This window comes from Saccopteryx leptura, chromosome 7 (assembly GCF_036850995.1).
Source record: "Saccopteryx leptura isolate mSacLep1 chromosome 7, mSacLep1_pri_phased_curated, whole genome shotgun sequence".
Lineage (NCBI taxonomy): Eukaryota > Metazoa > Chordata > Mammalia > Chiroptera > Emballonuridae > Saccopteryx > Saccopteryx leptura.
In genome coordinates this window covers 71,266,070-71,290,299 of record NC_089509.1, presented here as the reverse complement: position 1 = coordinate 71,290,299, position 24,230 = coordinate 71,266,070, and the positions used below count along the sequence as shown (strand labels likewise).

Genomic DNA, 24,230 nt, shown 5'->3' with positions numbered 1-24,230 from the left:
CCGGGAGGGGCAGAGCATCACCCCCTGGTGGGCAGAGCATCGCCCCCTGGTGCCGGGTGGATCCTGGTCGGGTGCATGCGGGAGTCTGTCTGTCTCTCCCAGTTTCCAGCTTCAGAAAAATACAAAAATAAAAATAAAAAATAAAAAATAAAAAAAGTAAAAAAAAGAAAATGACACCTATATTTAAATGGACAATTTACTGATAACAAGTTTTCTGAAATAACTGTTAATTACTTCAATTTCCTATTTATTCTCCTTATTCCTGCTAAGTCTTCTTAGGTTCTGGGACTGTGCCACTGAAGAGGACTTATATGAGCTTTTGGCAGCCAAGATCCATATACTTTTTTTGTATTTAATATCTGATTTCTCTAACCACAGGTAAAGTTGTTGCCTCCATTTCTGAAGTCAACACCTGGTTTATTCCTTTGTTTGTTCTCACTAAATCTCAGTGACCCCATTCAGGTGACTGAAATTAAACCATATATTAGTTTTCATTGGCAAGATAGATATCTGTGAATCTAGTCATACCCTCTATCCTGTTCATTGGCTTATATATACCTCTCTTCCCTCTCCATGTCAAGATCACCAGCTCTCAAACCAGTTGCCAAAAAGGCAAAGAGGAAATTGGGCACTATCCATTGTATATTTAAACAGAGCTTCCTGAACATACCAAACAGCAGGGCTTGTGCTTAAACACATTCCGATGTCAAATTTATTTTAATATTGGCTGATTTTCATATTGGTATGGAGCAGGCAACCCAAAAATCATTTTCTTTCCAGGGTTCCTACTTTCACCTACATTTATAAGACATCTCCCCCATCTAGGTCATTGCCTACTGAGGAGAAAGCAGAATACATATGCCAAACTGCTTCTTTCTCTATTGTCTTTGTTTCTTTCTCCATCTTCTTTCTCATATTTCTTTAACAATTGTTCTGGAATGAGAAGAGATGTACTTTTGCAATGTATCTATACCATGGAAGCATGCGATATAGCATCAGATGGCAACTTTAATGACAACCTCATGACCCTTGGTATCTCTACTTTTCTTTTCAATCCTGCCTCATATTATAATAACCTGGAAAGCTTCAAGCATAGATATCTTCCATGGACCTATACCATACTCTGAGATCACTATTCATTAAAGCTGTTCTGGGGATTCTAATATTCACTGGAATTACCAATTCTTTGTTTTATATCTTCTCCACCTCCTATGACAGAACACCCAGATACTGATGTCTTAATTTCTATCGAAGCCAGGAGAATATTGAAATGTATTATGAGACAATCTTTTGAGTAGACAATTTATGGTTTGTTTTTTGATCTGATTAGGAGATAAAAATTTAATTTTCAGGAAACACAAAGCAAAATACTACTCCATTTGATTTTCAGTATGCTCAAAGCTAAATATTACTCTCAATTTCCTATATTATGTTAACCTTAGATATTAAAAATTTTTGTGTCAATTTTCTTTTTAAAATTTGATTTTGTTATGAGTAATTCCCAGAATCTGTCTTAAAATTATTGTTAGGAAAAATGTATTTATCAATCTATATAATAGAAAGTTTATAATAAAACTATAAATTATTTCCCAAAATAGACATATTCTCATAAAATATATATAAGTATCATCATTAACATAATATAATTAATATAGTACAACAGAGTAATACCATTTTATTGAAGCCACCAATCTGTCATTATGTGACCTACAGGAAGAATATTCCAGGTGGGGCAAAAGTAGGTTTACACTTCTGAGTATATAAAACAGTTTATTGTTGTATTATTATTTATTTATTATTGTATTGTTTTCCATATGGACAACTGTAAGCCTACTTTTGCCTCACCCTGTACTTTCAGGAGTTAATAAATAATGATTATAATAAAAATAAAGATATATTACTTGGGCTAAAATGGTTTCCTTATTGTTATATTGTTTTACAAAAGTAAAAATTTTAGTGGCAACAAACACAAGGTGAAGAGAAACTTTTTTATTACTTATAATGCATTATGTATAAATTATATTTTTACTCTTTTCTGGCATAATTATGTTTAGGTAACATAAAATAGAAATCTCCTTTTAAAATGCAGTATTTTTCACCTACTCTGAAGATTGACTCAATAGACAGCCATTGATCTAATAAATTCAAGAATGGACAAAACCTCCTGTTTTATTCTATCAAATTATAGCTTTGAATTGAAATGTCATTACAATACAGTTCTATAATTAACTAGACATATATGTGTGTTTCTTCTGGAGCAGTCATTTTTAGAAAGTCAGGGAGGCTCTATAAATGAGAAAATTGTATGTTTTTCCCTTGTTTTGATCCTCAAAATGGTTTGGAAGAAAAAAACACAGTACTTGTAAGAAACCACTTAAACTTGTCTACAACTGGAATTTTGTGAATCAGAAACTGTATAGCAATTCATTCTCTTCAAACTAGGATTTCCACTCATAAAAACCTTTGGTAAGCAGATGCAAACAAATGTTCACAAGAAACATCTCAGAGAAAATGTTTGAAATTAATTATGCATTGCTTTGCCTGTTTCTCATATTTTCTTATTAACTTTTCAATAATATCTTGCAGATGAAAATTTCCACCCAAATATCGAGAAGTGATTCCTTTTTCAAGTATAAGATTAGTGAACAGAAGCTTAAATTGTTAGGAAATGTTCAAATTTGAGACTAAAGCCGTAACTTGTATTTCTATGGCAATACAAGTTACCGCAGGAGGAGCGAATTCCAACAACTCGGCCTGACTGTGACTTCCTCCGGAGCAGAACAAAACAGCATGCTAAAAAAGCACTGAATCTTGACTTGGAGGGTGAAGGTTACTTTAGTGCCTTTTGCGAGATATTTCAGCCACGCTGAAGCATCCAGCACAAAACTCAAAATGTTGGAGGGGTAGCAGCAATAAAGGCAATCATTCCCTTTTCTATCTCTTCATAGCATCAGTGTGACAAATTGCTTAGAGTGAAAATGACTCTGAATTGCCACAGGCTGCCAGGTAAGAGGGCAAACAGCGGTGTTGCTCTAGTTTAAGGGCAGATGAGCAGGTGAATGGGTTTAGAGGAAAATCTCTTCGTTTTACCTGATGCTGAGTTTCTCATTTTAAAAAATATATATAAATGACTAGAATTCAGAATGATATAACTTCCCTGGAAACTATTCCAATCTTTTTATATGAGAGAATCACTTAGGAAACATGGAACTGAGAATTAAATACATACTGATAATTTCTGGATGAACATACAGGCCTTAACTATGCATTATACTTGGTGATATAGACTTCTTGAATTTTAGATCCAGAAAGGTCAATAAAAGTCATCTTGTCCAGACCCTCTGTTTGTGCATGTAGAACTGCATGGAGACCAGAGAAGGAGAAGATGAGAAGATACAGAGAAAACAGGTGGGTTGCCAGAGAGCAGAGTGCATAAAGAACTGGGTGAAAGATGAGAAGGGATTAATAAGTACAGATTGGTAGTTAAAAAAAATAGTCACAGGGATATACAATACAGCATAGGGAATATAATCAATAGCATTGCAATAACTACATATGTAGGGGGCCAGTTGGGCACTGGAAACATTGAGGGGAATACTATGTCAAGTATATGACTGTTTAATCACTAAGCTATACACCTGGAACCAATACAAAATAATATTGAAAGAAAAAAAGAGAAGCTTCTCCCATACCAGAAGTTCGTGATGCAGCCTGCTGCCTGAGGCACTCAAGTATCTTGACTCTTCAAATGCATTAAAACATTCATACAATGTATGTTTACATAGTGTCAAAATGTATATGATGAGTGCATGATTTTAAATATTTCTTCAGCTACTAGAACATTATCTCATGTTAAACAATTAAGACACTGCTACCAGAGTTCAATTCATGGTGATTTAGATAATGCATTGTATCTGTCTTAGGGACTGATGCCGGTGGGCATTATTAAAAGTGACCCTCTAGACTTCAAAATTACAACCTAGATTCTGCTTGAGTTCCCCTACTTTATCTGTAGACAGTATATAGTATCCTAACTGCATTTACAATATGGAACTGGAAAGGTCCTGTGAAAATCTGAATTTGATCTTGTAGCACCTATGGCTGAATGAAGCAAAAGATGTTAATAGCTGGTAAGATGTTCTTAAAACACACATGCAAACACATACCTTTACAAATGCCTAGTTTACACAGAGAAAAAAATGTGTAGTAACTTATCTTGTGTTTTTAGGTTCTTAGAAAAAATCAGAGAAACAACTGTGTTAGATGTGTCACACAGGGAACGACATTCCAGAATCATTTCATAAAACAAATGCCAGGAACTGCAAAATGAGATCAATACTATTTTCTGATGGATTTTAATGCTTGAATCAATCAATAATGTATGCTTTTTTAAGTAAGAAAATAAAAGATATTTCCATTAAAACCTTCCCCTTAATTGCCATGTCAGTGGAACTCCTACTAGGAAAAAGAAAGGCTAGGACAGATCCCTTTAAATGCCATTAATTAGCAGTGAATGTAAATAAAGACTAACTTTCCCTAGGACAGCCTCCCTAAGCACAGTTTTGTTAATATAAGAAAATAAAAGGAATCACAGCAAAAGAAAATAAATACAATTGGTTCATAGGAACTTACTATGGTCATTTTTCCCTAATCTTTCTTACTTACGCTAAATAAATAACATTAAAGTTACTGCAAATTTGTGGGTTAAATATGTATTTTTTCTTAATACCAGCCAAAATGATATGTGGATGATATTTGTAGTAATGGCTAAAAAGGAAAACATCTATAATTTTGTGATAACTAAGGCTGCTAAAGTGCTGTATCATATCAGTGTGCTAATCAACATAGACTTGCATTGATAAATGTAAAGTGTATGAAAATGGAATATGTATTAACTTCACTCTCACATCATCACTAGTTTAAATTTATTTTACAAAGTATTAAAAATCAATCTTAGATTTACAATTGATAGGGAAATAGAAATAATAGTAAAATAAACTCAATTATACACATATTAAATACTTATTTAAACAATAACCCTTGTTATTTTTATCATCCTAAACTTTTTTCCTTTCATGATTTATGGCAGTTAAAATGACAAACATTTTATATTTGATAAATATCATTAGCTGATTAAAATATTTAAAAATTTATAACTTTGAAGATATTAAGCAAATCACAACCTATAGAATATAATTTTCAAAATACTGCCAATCACTAAAAGGCAACTGAATAATGTCTTTGTATCAATTGCTTATTTCAGACTTTATATTTGGTGCCTTAAAAAACTATTTTTTGCTATGATTCATCCCAGAATGTTTTTAAAATGTATAACAAAAAAATTAAAATATCTTATTCATCTAGTCAAATTAATACAAAAGTTCAAAAAACCAGATATTTTTGGACATTTCTTACCTGTTTGTGAGCATGGTCATATGAATTAATGTGATTGTCAAATTCCTGATGCTTATAATACTGCTTGTCACAGAGTTCACAGTAAAAATTGGCCTTCAGGTCTTCTAGAGCTTTTGCTATGGTGTTCTCCTTCTCAGCATAATCCTTAAAAATAAAATTTCAGAGAAGGAAGTAATTAGCTCTCCTCTGAGTTTACTTTGTTCTGATGGTTGTTGACCATAGTATAATAATTAGAGTAAGAAACAGAATTTAACAGACAACCAGAACAAGAAAGCAAATACTAAAAAGCCACGTTAGAAGAATTTATGAGTTAGAGAAAATAAAAGAGACCCTGTCCGGTTAGCTTAGTTGATCAGAATGCTGTTCTGATAGGCCAAGCTTGCAGGTTCAATCCCTGATCAGGGCACATACAAGAATCAACCAATGAATGCATAAATAAGTGAAATAACAAATCAATGTTTCTCTCTTTCTCACTCTCTCTACTCCATTTTCTCTCTCTTTAAAAATAAATATATACATTTAAATAAAAGAAAATAAAAGATTAACAGCAGCAGCCAAAATAAATGAATAGAAGAAATATAGAGAAGAAAACAAACCGTAGAAAAGAATAGAAGCCCTTGCTTGAATAAGTTGCTATGTTATGACAGTATAGAAAAAATAAAAGAAAATTATATAGCTATGTTGATTCAACTGTCAGTTTCTGGCACCAGTATAGTTAATACAACACTTCTAAACTCTGAACAAATTTAAAATGTGTCTTCTTTGACAAAGTCCACATGGGTACATCAATATTCAAGTTTGGTATTTTTTGTTTGCTAGTTGTTTCCTTAATTATCTATATAGTAACATAGTTATCATGACTGGATTTCATTTGACTAATCTTTTTATTTTGATTCATATCAATTAAGTCTGAACTTTCAAATATTCTTTAATATTAAAAAAATAAGATTATTTTCTGCCAGTTATTTACCTAAATTGAAAAGGATTATACTTATAAGCAGATTGCTTTCATCATAAATAAAAATGGATACATAATCAAACCCTAGAAAAGGTGAAAAAAATGTAGTCAGTTATCATTAGCTTTCATTTACAAATCATAAAAGAGCAAAATGTTTGACTGGCTTTTAGGTTTTCTAAATGTACTTGCTATTGCATGCCTCTGAAATGTTAACATTGCCAGACATGAATACATTTTACATGTTGAAACACTGTCCAAGTCTTTCTTTGAAGTGCTGACATGAAGAAGACCTAAACTTCAAACCCTACCTCAGAATATATTACACTTTTCATTTACAGATTTTCTCACACTCAACTCCTATAAAATCCACAGTAATTACATATCCAGGTCTCTTCTATGCTACTATATAAGACACTCTCACAGGCACGGGGATATGGTGGTGAAATGTCAGTCTTCTCTGTGACAATGACAGTTGTCCTTTTACCAAATATAGAGGCTATATTTGAGTTGTTTGAATGTTTAAATTACTTCTACAAAATTTAAAAGTGGTTTACTAATTGTAATTCAATGAATGACAATAACTTGCCTTACATTATTATACTATATAGTTGTGTACACATCACATACCATAACTTTCACCATGATTTGTTTGTTTACTTTGCAGTATAAAAATTTGTAGTAATGGGTAAATACATTTTTCATTATTTATAAATACACTGTCTACTCTCTTACTTTAAAGACATTAATCTATTGTTATGTTTTATTAGTTTTATCAACTGCATAACAAGAGTTGATAAAGTGCAAAAGCACTTAAATTGCTACATGATTTCATCAATTTTAAGAATTAATTTACCATTTCTTGGTAGACTTTTAAAAAAGATTTTATTGATTTCAGAGAGAGAAATGAGAGCAAAGGAAAGGCAGGGCAGAAGCGCAGGCAGCATTGACTCCAACTGCTTCACGTATGTGCCCAGACCCGGCAAGCCCCGGGTTCGGAACCAGTGAGGTCAGCATTCCAAGTCGATGCCTCATCCACTGCCCCATCACAGGGCAGGCATTTCTTCGTAGATTTATGGAATAGTCTCTATTTTTTATAACTTCCAATATACTAAAAAAGGTTAGTGTTAGTCTAAAAATATGAACATGAATCATATACATATAAACTGTTTACTGAATTTTACAAAATCTTCAAAACATTTTATGGATTAGCCAATTTAAGAGAGACAAGTATTATGATTTCGTGGCTAAAATGTGCAGGGCAGAGTTAAAATTTCAGTCAATATGAGTAATTATGGCAGCAATTTTGGTTCAAAGCTGAATTAGCTCTCCAAACAATATTCTTGAACAGCAATTTCTTTGCAAAGTAATTAATTTTTCCATTAATTATGATTAAAGTTAAGCTACTTTTCTCTTTAAATATTTAGTTATTGCTTATTATGACATGTTTATTTTTCTTCTTAAGATTTATATTCTTCAAGAGGAGCAATAATTCGTTAGTACTTATTCTTTTTACAAAAGTGGGCAGTCTTTGAGTAAAGCAAACTGACAAAATGAGGTAAAGCATATTCTTCAAAAAAAATTGGTATCAGCCTTGATTTGAAGAGAAAAACAAATCTGAAAATAATAGTTAACCTTTTTCAAGGTTTATTTATGGTCAGTCATAGAGTAAGATAGTTTGGATGTATTAACTCAATTACTACTGATTAAAATTATAATGGCGTTTATTCTAGACATCACCTCATTTTCCTGGTGATGAAGCAACTAATCTGGCCATAACATTTCCTTATGTTGAAACTTTTAAGCACAGAAAACAGAGGAGAGGACAGTATAACAACCACTCAGCTTCAACAATCATCAACTCCAAGCCAACCTTGTTTTATTTTCTATTAGCCTTACTCACACTCTCTTCTCTGCCCTAGATAGTTTTTAAGGAAATTCCCAAGTTATCTGTAAATATTTTAGTATGTATTGCCAAATTAGGACCTCTTAAAAACCTCATTACTGAACTAATAAAACAACATCAGATCTAAACAAACAATAAGAAAACATCAATCATTCCTTACTATAATCAAAAATCCAATCACTGTGTTCAAATGACTACAATTATCTAATATTTTAAATTAATTTATTCAAAACAGGATTCAAATAGACAGTTTACTACCATCATCTGAAGTTGTTTATTTTATTCCCTAGGGCTTCTTTATTTTTGTTTTATTTATTAAAATTTATTTTCCAGAAAAATTTTAAATTATACTTTGCATTTTGAAACAAAATGTTCAAAAGCATAGAAATATTACAAAAATAATATGATAATAAACTCATTTGACTTTCACTTAAAATCACTGTTAACATTTAGACACCTGTTTGTTCTCTTGCTCTCTCTCAAATCTTTCTGTAAGATTTTAAAAGAAACAGAGCCTTGTGGAAGCTTAGGTTGAAATAGATTACATAATATTAAAGTTGTTTGGATTGGAACTTTCAATAATAATGAGTTGGGGCTGTATTCTAAAAAATGTTAGTAGAATAAAAGGATTGGTCATTATATCTGTATCATAAGGCATAGGAATTATATGTATCATCATTGATTATACACTTAAAAATATATGAAAACAAAACCAGCTCCTGTTAGACTGACATGCCCTGAGGTCCCATGCCCCCTCTTCATCGCCATTGTGTGTAATATTGGATAGGGCATGGACTGACATAAAGCACAATGGTACATATTTAACACAGCCATCCCACTGCTGAAGGTAAGAAACACATTTGAATAAGATGAAAGAAGAGCATAGCTACTCACATATGTCCACTTTAAATGTCCTCCTCTCTATCTGGCGAAGCCATTTTGTTTAACTATGTACCTAATTTCTGTAATGTCTCACTGAGTGGGATGGCAGAAAGAGAAGAGCACAAGGATAACTGCTTACAGATAGTCAGGTCATCCAAACCCATTGCATTTGACATAGACCTAAAGCTGTAAATTTAAATTCTTACTTTCAGGAAAGCAGCATACAACTCCAAAGTTATCAAGTCCGGAATTTTTGTAATATACTTTAATAACTTGTAGTGCCTTTTTTTTTTTTGCAGATTAGTTAATTAAGACAGAAATTTTAACAGATCAATTACAGTTTCAGACCCATTCAATCCACTGCATATTAACAATAAATAGTACCAAAGTAGGACTTTGATGGGAGAAAATGTTCTTTTTCAGAATAATGCATTGCACAGTGACTTCAGCATAACATATTCAACCTCTCTTAAAAGATACCTGTAACTTGGTACACTTGAATAACTTTCCCTGAAGAGTGTGAGCTCAGTGAGAACAAGGATTTGTACCTGTTTTGTTTCCTGTTTTAATTCTAGAACTTGAAAGAGTCCAATATTGGTAGACACTAAATAAATAGTAATAAAGAATATTAGCTCTCTCTTTTTTTTGATTTATATAAAAAGCAAGCAGAATGGAGAATACAGTATGATTAAGATAGTCGTGCTCATGCTTGAGTTTGTGGCATCCAGTCATTTAGAGAATGTCTTTAGAGCTAATGCCAAGTTCTGCCATATACAAATTATCATGGCTAAATTATACTTGTAATATATATTACATCTTGATCTTCCTGCTAGATAATCTATTTAAAGTAGTTAAAATTGCACAGCTATAAATAGATGAGGCACTGTTAATATATGTATATAATTATTTTTGATGCTAAAAAGTAGCATTTGTATGCCATTAACACAAAATACTTTCCCCTATTACTCCATCAAAACTAAAAGCATCTTAGTTATTTATATGCAGGGTAAATTTTATTAGAGTATCTTTAAAGACAGGAAGCAAATATCCTTTGTTAAATTTTGACTGTAATAAAAAAATTTAAAAAGATCACAAAACTGTACTCTCCTAGCAGATTATCCAGATAAGACATTAATTTTGGAGATCTACAGCTTATATATACTTCCTATAAAGTAGTGCACATCTTCTGGGCCATATCTTTTGTGTCAGTCATTATTTAAATGATTGATTCTGAAACTGTCTCCTGCTGCTGCATGTAGCACCCACCACCTTACTGAATTTTGCTACAGTCTGCCGAGACATTTTTCCTTCCTTGTCCAGGGAACTTCTCTGACTCATGATATCAGAGCTTGAGGGATCCTAATCCAGACTAGGAAATTCACAGCCCACAAGTGCTGAGGAGTAAGTATCATAGAAGTTTCTCTTGGGCCACTGTGGAGAGTAGGAACTCAAAGTTAAATATTTCCTCTCTTATCTATCAGGCAGACATTTTCTTAGACACCCTTCTAAGAATCCACAGGCAAATATTCATCATGATAGTAGTTTTTCTTTCTCCCTTGTTCTACTTTCTTGGAACTTCATTCCTCCTTCCTGGGTCATTTCCCAAATAAACTACCTGTACAAAAGCCTTTATCCTAGGCTTAAGAACTGGACTAAGATGATAAGTATTTTGTGTTTGAATGTTTTGCTGAGAAGCTACATTTTCTAGAAAAAATTTGAAATGATATTATTCTTAGTTCAAAACTCTCCCCAAATCCTCCATCACTATTAGAGTAAGTATACTTAAAATGACCAACACTTCCTACTCCACTGGCTACCTGGCTACATCTCTGTTGTCTTTTCTATCATTCTCTCTTTTCTTTATCTCACTTTGCTTTAGTCACCTTTATTTCCTTAATGTTTCTGAAGGTTTCTTAACTGTATAACCACTTTGACTCTTAACTTGTTATTTACTCTCCATGGAATGTTCTCACACCAGAGGCTTGCAGGAAACATTCACTTCTGGCAGAACTCGGCTAACATACTATTTTCTCAAATTTGACATCTCTTATCACCGTTCTAGAAAAGAGACACTTTATTCTCTGACTTCTTTCCCACTTTTATCTCTCCTTTTAATAAAGCTTATTCAGGGAGAACACAGTTGTAGAACACCTTGGGCAGCGCAGTCTGAAAGCCCAGGTAGTAAAATGGAAGAGATGGAGGAAAAAAGGAGGGATGCTGAAAATCTAATGTTAGTCTTTATCTGGTTTAAATCCTTTCCTTGTTAGGCAAGAGGGCCACCATTCAAGGTGGTAAAATACTGTGTTGTTGTCTAAAAATATATGTCATCCTGTTCTAAAAGGCTAAATTCTATCATCTCGAAGGCTGAAGAATGTATAACAAGATGGTTTTGAGGAATATAGAGAGTACAACTAAGGATTGAGTCAAAAAGACACATTTTATCAAGTCACAGATGTACTGAACATAATTATAATAAAATGTACTTTAGAATTTTAATAAAAATGTACATTTAAATATGAGAGTTTTTTTTAAAGGATTCCACAGAAATGCAAACTCATCTACACCACCATCAAAGGTGAAGGCAGAGACTGAATACTGAAAAGACAGTATATTGAATATCCTATCTTTATGGACAACTCTGGCAAGGTAAACTAGGTGCAGCAAGGGAAAAGTATACCCTAATATACACATTTACAAGAATTGAAACAAGTAAAGTTGTTTCTCAAAACTGATAACTTCTTTCAGAATTAGTTCCAAGGCAAGAGTTTATTCATAAGGTTTTATCCATTTCTAGTCTGTGATAATTTAGTGATAACCACTGGAAAACCACTTGGCATGGTTTCTTACCTCAGAACCTGTTCACATATGCCCTGGCCAGTTAACTCAGTCGGTTAAGAGCATAGTCCTGAAATAACAAGGTTGTGGGTTTGATCCCTGGTCAGGGCACACACAGGAAGCAACCAAAAAAATGCACAACTTAGTGGAACAACAAATGCTCCTCTTTCTGCCTCCCTTCTCTCTCCCTTACTCTCTCTGTCTCACTATTAAATTAAGCCTTGGCTGGATAGCTCAGTTGGTTGGAACATTGTCCTGGAGCATGGAGGTTACCAGTTCGATCCCTTGTCAGGGCACATTCGGGAACAGCTCAATGTTCCTGTCTCTCTCTCTCTCAAAATAACCTGTTCACATAAAATAAGGATTGACTCCCCACCCCTACCCGCCAAGCCTCAGCTGTCAAAAGACAGTCTTGTCTATCTCACTGCACTGTCCTCATCATCAAGATGATGCATCTTGCAGGCATCTGTTTATTTTCCATCCATGGATCCTAGAAAAAGTCCTAGCCTGTAACTTGTACTTGTTAGACTCCCTGGTTAATTTAAACCAGTATTTAGTACAATTTGAGAAAATATAGAAGGCCTGAATTAAACTTTTCCCTTCACATTTGAAAAGATTTAAGGGACAACATGCATTAATGTCAGGTTAGAAATGAACAGTGCTATACAGTCTTCCTGTGCACACAGCAAGGCTGTGAGGGATTGCACTTTCAAAGCAAACCAGAAAAAAATATAGGAGGTTTTCTGAACTGAATGGTAGCTGTGGTATATAGGATTCTAGTTCATTTATATACAATCATATGTACAATTCCAACATGGGAATTCTATATTAATAGATTCTGCAAAAAGTTCCAGTGTGTAATCTGAGTTGCAGTAATTTAGGGAACTTGTTTTCTGGCAACAACTATTTTCTCTGTAAGGTGGAAGAAAGGTATATAATGATTGCAGACATATTTGTTACTGTCTCAGTTGTAACAGTAATCTAGAGTAAGACAGAGCAGTTTCTCTAGTAAATTGTCTTACTGATTATCCTAGCTTGAGTTCTCCCACAAATAGACAATGAGATAAGGACCTGATTTTAAGTGACTTATTTGAGTTCTCAGGAAACAGTAGAGTAGTTGTGAAGTAAGACAGAACAGGAAGCTTGTAAATATTCTGGTTTCAGCTCTGACATGTACAGAGCTGGAAAATCACCACTCTTGTACTTTCAATAAGAACAATCTATGGGAAATGAAAATCAGTTATTTTTCTTAGAACTGTTATAGAACAGAGGTCACAGGGTGAAACATCCCTTCAAAACCTGGAGAGATAAGCACACTCAGAGATACAACTGATATCTGCTTACCTGAGTTAGAAACTGCTAGAACCATGAACTAAATGTTAACACTGATGAATTTCTATAGATCAACCATAGTATAGTGTGTGAAACATAAACTCTTGGTGGTTGTACCTCAGAAGGACCCCAAAAAACTTTCATAGGCTTCCATTTCATGAACCCCACTCAGATAATAATCTGAGGAAGAGGTTCTTGTGTCCCTGGAATTTGGATGGGAAAAATAACTATTTTGAAATTAAAAACAAAACAAAACAAAACAAAAAACCTCTCCTCTATAACTAAGAACTACTCCAATGTACAGAGTATTTCCACATCTCGAATCAAAGAACTTTTTCTAACCAAGGAAAGTAATTTACTTTTTCTACAATCTTTCTGTCTCACCTAAGTCATGAGGGTCATATTCTCAACAGAGGTCATGGCTTCAAGAAAATAGAGTGAAAATTCTATAGCCATTAAATGGAGTAGGGGCCTGTAGAAGGCAGAAAGAAAAAAGCTATATCCCAGTGGAGACATATATGACAGTCATAGCACTGAAGCACAGACACATTAAAAGATTACTGTCTAACCAAAAATGTCACAGAAAGCTTCCTTCTCCCTAAATGTTAGCAAGGCTCCAGTATAACAGTAGATTAGAAATGAAACAGTTGAACAATTCATACTCTCACTGTGAAGGTATACAGAGGGGAGCACAAAGTTAAAAGGATATACACAATCACAAACACTAGAGAAGTTGTAAACCTCTTGTACATATAACTACAGGAAACATTAGACATAGCCCAACACCGAGACAGATGAACAAAAATATACTAAATGCCTTTTTATCTCATTTCCTATTACCTATACACCTCTAGGTTTCAACAGAAAATTACAAAATATTCTGAAAGGTAAGAAAATAAAAACAGGGTTGAATAGAAAAGAGAGGTACTAGGAAAAAAGGCTCAGGTTTCAGATATTACACAGATATATCAATAGAAATTATCAGTGAGGGACATTAAAATAACTGTAATTAATGCATGAATGTCTCTAGGGGATAAGGCAAAAAAACATGCAAAATTAGATGTGTTATACAAACACAGAGAAAGAAACATTCTAAGAAATAATTAAAAAATGATAGAAACGAAAAACACTTTAATGAAATAAAGAATTCCTTTAATGGACTCATCAGTAGACACAGGATAGCTGAGGACAGAATCTATGAACTTAAAGATCTTTCAATATAATCTTATCAAGTTAAATTACAAAGAGAATATAATGAAGAAGGAAAACAAAATAGAAGAACATCTGAGAACTGTGGGAAAATGTCAAAAGTTACATGTGTATTTGGAATGCCAGAGGAGAAGAGAGAGACAATAAAGTGAAAGAAATAACTGAAGTAATAATAATGGATGAAAATTTTTTTACATTAATAGCAGATATAAAAATAATATAAATAGCAAATATCAAAATAATATAAATAACAATACAACATCTAGCCATATCATACTTATACAGCAGGAAACCAAAAACAAAGAGACAATCTTGAATTCACATTTTAAAACAGAAAAAAATGGCTTAGTTATGGACAACTAAAGATAAGAAGTATAACAGATTTTTCATCAGAAGCCATGCAAATCAGAAGATACTGGAAATGGTGGTTTCAAATATTTAAAACATTGAAAGAAAATATAAGAACAAAACAAAAAACACAACACCAACCTAGATTTATATCCAGAAAAATTATACCTTAAAAAAGAAATAAAAATAGACTTTCTCAGCCAAACAAAACTGAGTGAATTTACCACCAATAAATCTACCCACAAAAACTATTGAAGTTCTCTATGAAGAAAATTACATAGGAAAACTGTTAGACAATGAATAAATTAAAATGATTTTATATATACATAATATAAAATTAATATGATTTTATCTATATTCTATACATATAAATATATGTTATTTTAAATTAAATTTATTGGGGTAACATTGGTTAAAAGCAATGTGTAAGTTTTAAGTATACAGTTTTATAATATGTCTTATGTATATTGCATTGTGCCAAGTCTAGACTTTTTGTCACTATATATTTGACCCACTTTACCCTCATTGTCCTCCTCCTATCTCCTCTGTCTATCTGTTAACCACCATACAGTTTGTTCTTAATCAATCACAAAGTTAACTTTGTTTAAAGGAAAATACTAAAAATAAACTGGATAATTATAGCATATGATAAGTAAATGAATCACAGCAATGTCAGAAAGAAATGAAGAATTAGAAATACTCTCTTGTAAGGTACCTAAACTACATGTCAAATGGTATAGTGTTACATGAAAGTGAACTTAACTTAGTGAATATGTATATTGTAAACTCTAGATGAATTATTAAAATGTATTAAAAATAAGATAATATTGTAAAAGAAGAGATAAAATCAAATTACATATTATTCAATTAAAAACATAGTAGGGGCCTGGCCTGTGGTGGCACGGTGGATAAAGCATTAACCTGGAATGCTGAAGTCGTGGGTTCAAAACCCTGGGCTTGCCCGGTCAAGGCACATATGGGAGTTGATGGTTCCTCCTCCTCTCTCTCTCTCTCTCTCTCTCTCTCTCTCTCTCTCCTGCCATCTATCTAAAATGAATAAATAAAAATTAAAAAACAAAACAAAACAGAGAAGGCAAAGACTATAGGAGATAGAAACAAAGAATAAATTCAACAAATAGAAAATAAATACAAACATAATACCTATTACATCAACTATATAAATAATCACTTTAAATGTGCAAAGCCTAATAAACTGATTAAAAAACAATGAATGTCAGAATCGATTAGAAAACACCGGACTATTGTCATCTACAAAAACACCCCATTCTAATTATAAAGATGCAGGTTAAAGGAATGGAACCCAGTAAAGAATATGTTATGAAGAAGTTAATAAAGATTGTTTATGCTGAGAACTCTAGAACCTAGTAGAGAACCCAAACCTCAGAGCTTTGATCAACAGGGAAGGGAGTTATATTTCTTTACCAAATTGCTTAAAGCATTGGTTAATGGCAGTTTCCAGAAGGCATTTACACTTGGAACTTTGGGGTTTTATGCTAAAGGATGAACTGGTTTCTAGTACCTGAAGAAAGTTCTCAGGAAAGAAGTCCAGGCGTTACCAATCAGAAGCCAGGGCTGTGTGTATGAAAATGGTAACTGTTAATGGGTTATGAATGGGATTCCAAGACTACCAGCTACTGACAGAGCCTATGGCAGGAGCTTTGAAGAGTGAGAAGAGCATGATCTCACCAATATCTATGTGTTTTAGAGGACTCTTTAGTAGAAACAAGAAATTTTGCTAAGCAGTCTCATCTCCACCATTAGGGTTCTCACTCCCTCGTTTGTCTTCTTTGCCACTCTAAGTTCTATGAAGGGCAGAATCTTTATTTCCACTGCCATATCTCTAATCCCCAAAGAGTGCCTAAGCTAACAAGAAACATATTTGTTCAATAAATGAAGAAACTGTAACTATAACTTTGAAGGTTCTCCATATCATTGGTTGTTTATAGCTTTGAACCATGTTTCTGGTGATCTGCACTGTTTGTTTGGGTGGAAAAATACATTTGAAATACCAAACAATACTATATATATATGTGTGTGTGTGTGTGTACACACACACACACATATATATATATATGTATGTATGAAAAGACAGATTCCTAATTAATTTTAGACAAGTTCTACTACTTCCTAAGACATCCATTTCTTAAAAAAAAAATTTTTTTATATCCTGACTACAAAATGAAACTGTCTTGCTGAGAACAAAATAAGGTGAAATAACAGTCTTCAAAACTTTTTTACCTTTATGAGTTTTCAGAAAATATTTCCTCAAAAAGCAAGTGTGGCACTTTAAGTGTCACATCAGAGGGGGTCCTAGACACCCTGCAAAGTCATAATGCAACTACAGCTTCCATAATAAGAGGAACAGTATGTGGAGACTGTCTCTCCCTCCCATTTCTGCCAGCAGGCTCTGCCCTGTGCCTAATTCTGCTTTGTCTTGAACTCCAAATGGGAGTGATCATCTGTGCATTTGATATGTTGTTAGCACAGCAGGGAAAGGCCATTTGGAAATAATCATATGTTATAAGGATCCAAAAGAAAAGGGTTATTTTGCAAAGAGAAGCATTTTAACTTGAAAAACTTACAACAAAGATTTAGGTAGAGAAGACAGAATGAGAAAGGAAAGAACATTAGCATGTATCAATTACCACAAATAAATACTACATTCAAATTATCTCAGCCCTGACAATATTAGCCTTAGATGAACATCAGTAGCCCCATTTTATATATGATGAAAACAAGGCAGGAGGGGTTAAGATAACTGCCCTGAGATCCTGTACTAGGTAATGATGAGTCTGACTTTTAGCTGATTGTTTCTAAGCTACCCCTAACTCTATTCTCTATCAGAGTAATCAGAAGTGGCCTAAAACAATTAACACGGAAGAGAAAATACACACACCTATGCAAAACACAGATTTTAAAATAAATTAAAAGTTTAAGAATAAAGCAGGTTTTGTTAAAAAATGGACTTAATTAAAATTTATATACCTGATAATAATATTGCAAAACATTTAATTCTGTTTTTTTTCCTTTTAAAAAATTATTTATTGACTGATTTTAGAGAGACAGAGAGAAGGAGATGGGAAAGAGAGCGATAATGAGAGAGAGAAGCATTCATTTGTTGTCCACTAAGTTGTGCATTTATTGGTCATTTCCTGTTTGTTCTCCCATTTGTGTCCTGACTGGGGATCCAATCCAAAACCTTAGTGTTTCAGAACAATGCTCTAACCAACTGAGCTTAAAGGCCAAGCCTCCTGTCTTTTTAAATGTACGATTTTGGCCAAGCTGTATATTTCAGAAAGATATCATTTTAAATAATGTTTATACAAGGCTATACAAATGCTTCAATAAAACTACACACTAAGATTAAAGAGATCATTGATGGTAATTTATGTAGCCATTGTAAATTGCTAAACTTATGAAATAATGTATTATAAATTATAGCTGCATTAATTAGATCATAGAACAGTATGATGATTTAAAAACATTCATAAAATGTAACTGCAATTAAACACTTATCAAACTGTAGTAAGACAATATCATTTTAATATATGGAATTGGAATTCTGCTTAGTAAAATTACAATATTTACTTAGCATATACTGGGAGGGATTGTTTGTGGTGAAAGCAGAGGTATCTTTACCACCACTTCTTCATAAGTGTCCCTAGAGTGAGCTTACATGAGGAAAAGCCAGGACTTGCTTCAGCTGTACAAGTTGAGAAATTTCACATTTCTATAGCTCTTGGGAAGAAACATATAGGCATAAATGGAACAAAATATATAAAAGATTGGGAGGAAATTTCACCGAGATGATTCGATGACAGGGTTCAAAGGGAAAATATGTATATAGAGAAAATTATTGAGGCAAGCATAACTGAAAATACTTTATGAAAGGAAAAAACTCATTGCATTTTCAATTGTTCACTTGTACCATGATTTCCTCAATCTTTAAATAAAATTCTGCTAAAAATATTGTCAATACATGGTGGTATTTCAGCGGTAATGCCAAAGAGTAATTTATTATGATCTATATTTAAATGACAGAAGGTCAGAGAAGAGGAGAGCTATTAGATGGTAGACAAAAAGTTAGGGATGTTAATTCAGAAGAGAGGAAACAGCATAAGGCATAACTGGTAAAAATAAATTCTTTTAGAAAACAATGTTTTGTGAGGTGGTGGTGATGGTGATAGTGGTGAGGGTATGTGTGTGTATATATTGAGGGAAGAATTAATTGCTCTGTTTCTTTCTCATACAAAGGGGTAAATAAAGATTTTTGTTTTGATTTTTATGAAAAGAATTATTCTGTGACATTGAAAGACTTAGAAGACGTGCAGAATTTGATGCCTGAATTACAAATCATGTTTCTAATTTAGAATATCAATTTCAATTCAGTTTTAAATATATTTCCTAATAATTTGAAAGAAAGAGTTTAAATTTAAACTAATTTATATGAAGAATAACAGAAACTAGTTGAAACTAGAGACTAATTATTTATAAATTTCATATATGATAGCTTCATTCATAAATTAGACAAGATGTATAAAAAATTTATACAGAGAGTTCATCTTAATATTACAAAGATTCTCATTAAGTTACATTCCCAATTGTGTATATAGATACAAGTTCATGCAACTGTCAAGTCTCAGTGGAAGAGTTTGGTTAGAGTCCCTCATTCTAACTCTTTCTTTTACATTTTTTTAAACAAATAAGACCATTTTTCATAAAACAAATCTCACTGACAACAGATGAAAGATAATTATTTCAAGATAGGAAAATATCAAAATTATCCAGTTATCACAGTGGAGTTTTTTATTATTATTATAATTATTATTTTGCTATAAAATTAATTTTATGTATTGAATATCTTAGGTTAGAATACATATTACTCAATGATCTCATGAATTCATTATCTAGTGTATTAAATGCTACTGCATTTTATTTTTTATTTTAATTTTTTAAAATATTTTTCTTAAGTGAGAAGCAGGGAGGCAGAGAGACAGACTCCCACATGCACCTGACTGGGATCCACCCAGCAAGCCCACTAGGGGGCAATGCTCTGCCCATCTAAGGCATTGCTCTGTTGCAATAGGAGCCATTCTAGCACCTGAGTCAGAGGCCATGGAGCCATCCTCAGCGCCTGGGCCAACTTTGCTCCAATGGAGCCTTGGCTGCAGCAAGAAAAGAGAGAAGTAGAGAGAAAAAGGGAGAGAAGGAAAGGTGGAGAAGAAAATGGTCGCTTCTCCTGTGTGCCTTGACTGGGAATAGTACCCGGGACATCCACATGCCAGGCTGATGCTCTACCACTGGGCCAACATAGGGCAAATGCTACTGCATTATATATATATATATATAATTCTATAAATTTATATATATATAAAATTCTATAAATTTATATATATATAAAATTCTAGACACTATATTCATTCTATTGGCACTGCCCAAATTAATCTATGATATAGTGACTTTTTAAAGATAGATCAGCCTATTTCTAGCTTCTCTATTCTGTGAAATAGTTGTTAGTTATGAGTATTCTATTAATAAAGAAATATAACATTCTCAGATCTGGATTAATATTTTACTTCAGAAAATGTATTTTAAATTCATAATGATAATTTTAAATGTGAAAATATGTAATTTAGTGCAGGGTCCAGATTTCAAATTGTATGAGTCACTAAAAATTCATTTTAAAGTAATGATATTATACTCGTGAATAAATCACTATGCAACTATTAAAATGATGTACACTTATTTACTGACATGTACAGATATATAGCATGACCTTATTTATTGACATTGCATGCATACATGCAGAGATATCCATAGAGATTTGTTTACAGTGCTATGTTTGTGCTTTAGTGTTGTGGCAATTTAGGTTAAGTTTACATTTTTCCTTGTTTTTTAAAATACTACTTAAATTATTTAGTAAACACATATGCTTAAAAATATGAGAACACTAATTTGAATAACAAAATAAGGATAATATGATAATTCGATGGCTCATGATCTGAACATTATGCAGGTTTGGGAAGGAAATGACTATGTAGTCTACAGATAACCTTTAGCTTACATGGATCCCTCACATCCTTGAGTAAAGTTCTATACTCTAGTTTTCTAATGTAGTAGGGTAAACCTTTCAAAATAAAGTTTTTGATTTCTAGGCTATATAATAAACATGCATTATAAAAAAAAGTATTGATTGTCTAGTCAATATTGAAAGAGATAATGCCTTACTTTTTTACTTAAAAATAAAACCCCAGAATTACCAGTAGGAAAGTATGGCTGGACTTTGATAAAAGTATCTATAAGGTTTATATTCATGCTAAAACATACCATTAAAATAGGCAAAGTAAGAACATCAAAAGGTTAAAATACATTTAATGAGAGTATTAACTTACATATACCTGGATAGTCTATCCTTTGATATGACTATTTGGAAGAAGAGTTCAATTAGCAAACTAGAGAAATTTTCTAGAGATAATTATAGAATGAATAATACTACTAAAAACGAATATGTATATATTATTATCTGCATGCCAGTCTCACTCTAGAGCTCTTGCATTTATCCTATCATGCAATTCTCACAAAACCTTTTATGCAGTTGGTCCTAGTACTGTTGCCAATTTACAGATGAGGGTGCTGGAACACAGAATTTAAGAAACCTGACCAAGGTCATAGAGTTAGTTGGTGGCAGAATTTGGATTTTAAACATAGGCAGTCTGGCTCCAATGCTGTTCTATAATGAGAGAAATGGATGACAGTGAGGATTAATGACAAAAATCAACATAATTCACAAATGGCCAAATTTTTTTAGAGCGAAAAATGGGATCATAAGCACAATAATAAGGATTTTTGTCAAAAAAAATAAGGATTTTGTCTTAAATTCTTATCTGCTATTTAGTAGCCCAGACTTCCTGCAACTACCCCCTGGAGAATCTCATATGCACTCATGCATGTGCTTGTCCTGCTTCCAGAAATGTCCACTGCCCGGGCCCTCTACCCACAGAACCGTGCAACCAGTTCTTCCCCAGCGTTCCTCTCGGCAGGCTCCCACGAGCCCTGGGGATCATAGTAAGGCTAACAACTCATGACCAAAGCCACTGTAGAGGCCCCTGCTGCTGTGGGAAAGACAGTCAGAGCGGCCAGGCACCCCATCAACGTAGAAATGCTTTCACATCTTGTAAACTATGCCCAGTGAGCTTCCATATGCAGCCTTCTTTAAAATGAAGAGATGATATTCAAATAAAACTAAGAATTTACAAGTAAATACTAAATGAGAACTATGAAACAATATTTCCTTTATGAGATTTTTGGTTTTATAATTTGTAACATTTTAAGAATATTAAATCTTCACAGTCTCTCTCTTGCTCTCTCTCAGAGCCAATCACTATTAGAGTTGTCTCTTTTATTGCATCAATGTGGGATACAAATTACTTTAAGTCTTTAAAAAATATTAATGTATAGACTGGAAAATCAGAAAAGTCTAAAAATTATACATGAGAAGTATATTCAACATAAAATGTAAAGTGAATATTATTTCTAAATGAAAATATGCTATTATATCTTAGGTAACTATAACAAAAATTAAAATAAGTCAAAGAAAGGCTACAGAATATGCCATAAATGTGGGGACTAAATTAAGTAATGTTTTAGCTCAAAGCTATACTATTCAGGACCCAGAGATGACCACCCAGCCCTGGGTTTGACCTAGTGCTTACCAAGCACTATGCTAGATTCTGGGTTTACAGAATGTATAATCAGGGTTCATGGAATAACAGAGCAGAAGGAATAGTGAGATAGACATAAATAGATGTCAACCTAGTTACATAAGTTCAATGGTAAAAATGTCACAGGCTCCTTTTGGAGCAATTAGGGATCAAGGGAGGCTTCTAGAACAGGTGATAACTAAGCTGTAAAGGTGCAGTAGTAATTATCCCAGAAAAGAAATGTCTGAACCTGTTCTCAGCGAGGAGTGACACCACATACATACATAGTCACAGAGGCTTGAAAAACTTGATGAGGTCAGGGAACATTAGTGTGATCGTATTAGGGTTTTAAAGTACCAGGTAGAGCATGTAGGAGATAGGATGGAGAGGAAGGTAAACTCCTGATCATACAGTGTACAGCACACTAAGGAGTTTGCTGTTATTTAGATTATTTATTATATAATTGAGAAGAGAGATTAGAAATAGAAAGGCATCTTCAAACACTTATAAAATTGCTCAAGAAGGAGATATTGAGAATCTGTATCATAAAGCTATAGGCAAAAAATATTTGTTCAATCTAACATCAAATGTCATGTTAATTTTTATAACAATTCTATGATATATTTGAATTAAAATAAGTTATAAAGGATGAGTTTATCACATCTCACTTTGAGGATTCTATTCTAAGATTCCATGAGCACTTAATTTTAATCATAATAGCCCTATTATAATTCAACTCTACTATTACTTTACTCTTTTTCTAAGGCACAGAATCTACATCTGGCTGTCAGTAGTTATTCCCAGGGTCTGTAACTAAAATGTGCCTCAGCAACACTTGCAGATTTGTGAGCATGTGAAGATTTCAGGCCTAGTGCCTGCCCTGTCTAGGAAGCTTCTTTTTTTCAGTAACAAACACTCGTTCTGCCTCTGTCATTCATTGTCTATCCTTGATCTCTTTCCCCGGAGGCATTTTGCTATTATTAAACAGCTTAATTAAAAACAAACAAACAAACAAAAAAACCCAAAATACTATAGTGTGCTAAGCACCATGCTAAATATTTCTCATTTCATTCTCAATGCAATCTTCCAAAGTTGGTATTATTAACTCTAATGTATACATAAGGAAAAGGAGGCCTGGAAGAGTGAGCAGCTTTTTCAAATTTCGGAGATATTGGTTGGCAGAATTAGGATTTAAATCTCCACTTGTTTTGTCTCAGCTTTGAAGCTCTGGCCATTACCTAAAAGTATGCAATTCAACTTAGCACACACAAAAAAATGAGTTCCTAATACAGCTAGTGCTCGACATACGACCACGATTGGTTCTGACAGACTGGTAGTAACACGATTTTGGTCATAAATTGAGTAGGCTATATGTACAGTACTGTGAAATGATGTTATAAAAATCTTTAAGTCATATTTTATCATAATTTTCTTTCATTATTGTTATATATCATAATTTTCTTTGTTCATTTTATGCCATTTTTATCATCTCTACACCATTTTGTTTCTTATTTTTACATTCGTCAGGTTTAAGTAAAACACTGCATTACCAGTACAACTGGTTTAATATTTGCAAAACATACAAAATTACAAAATACAGGTGCATACAAAAATACAAAATACAGGT

At 33.0% G+C, this 24,230-nt stretch overlaps 1 protein-coding gene across 2 annotated transcripts in view; it reads right to left on the bottom strand.

The window, feature by feature from the left end:
• Positions 1-24,230, bottom strand: part of ZNF804A (zinc finger protein 804A) — a 284,581-nt gene that overhangs the window by 32,284 nt on the left and 228,067 nt on the right. The window contains exon 2 of one of the 2 annotated variants that reach the window (XM_066345983.1): positions 5,416-5,559. The exons of the other annotated variant lie outside the window; for it this stretch is intronic. Within the exon in view, the coding sequence (XP_066202080.1) occupies positions 5,416-5,559 (144 nt within the window). The remainder of the gene's footprint in view (positions 1-5,415; positions 5,560-24,230) is intronic. 2 annotated transcript variants of the gene reach the window in all.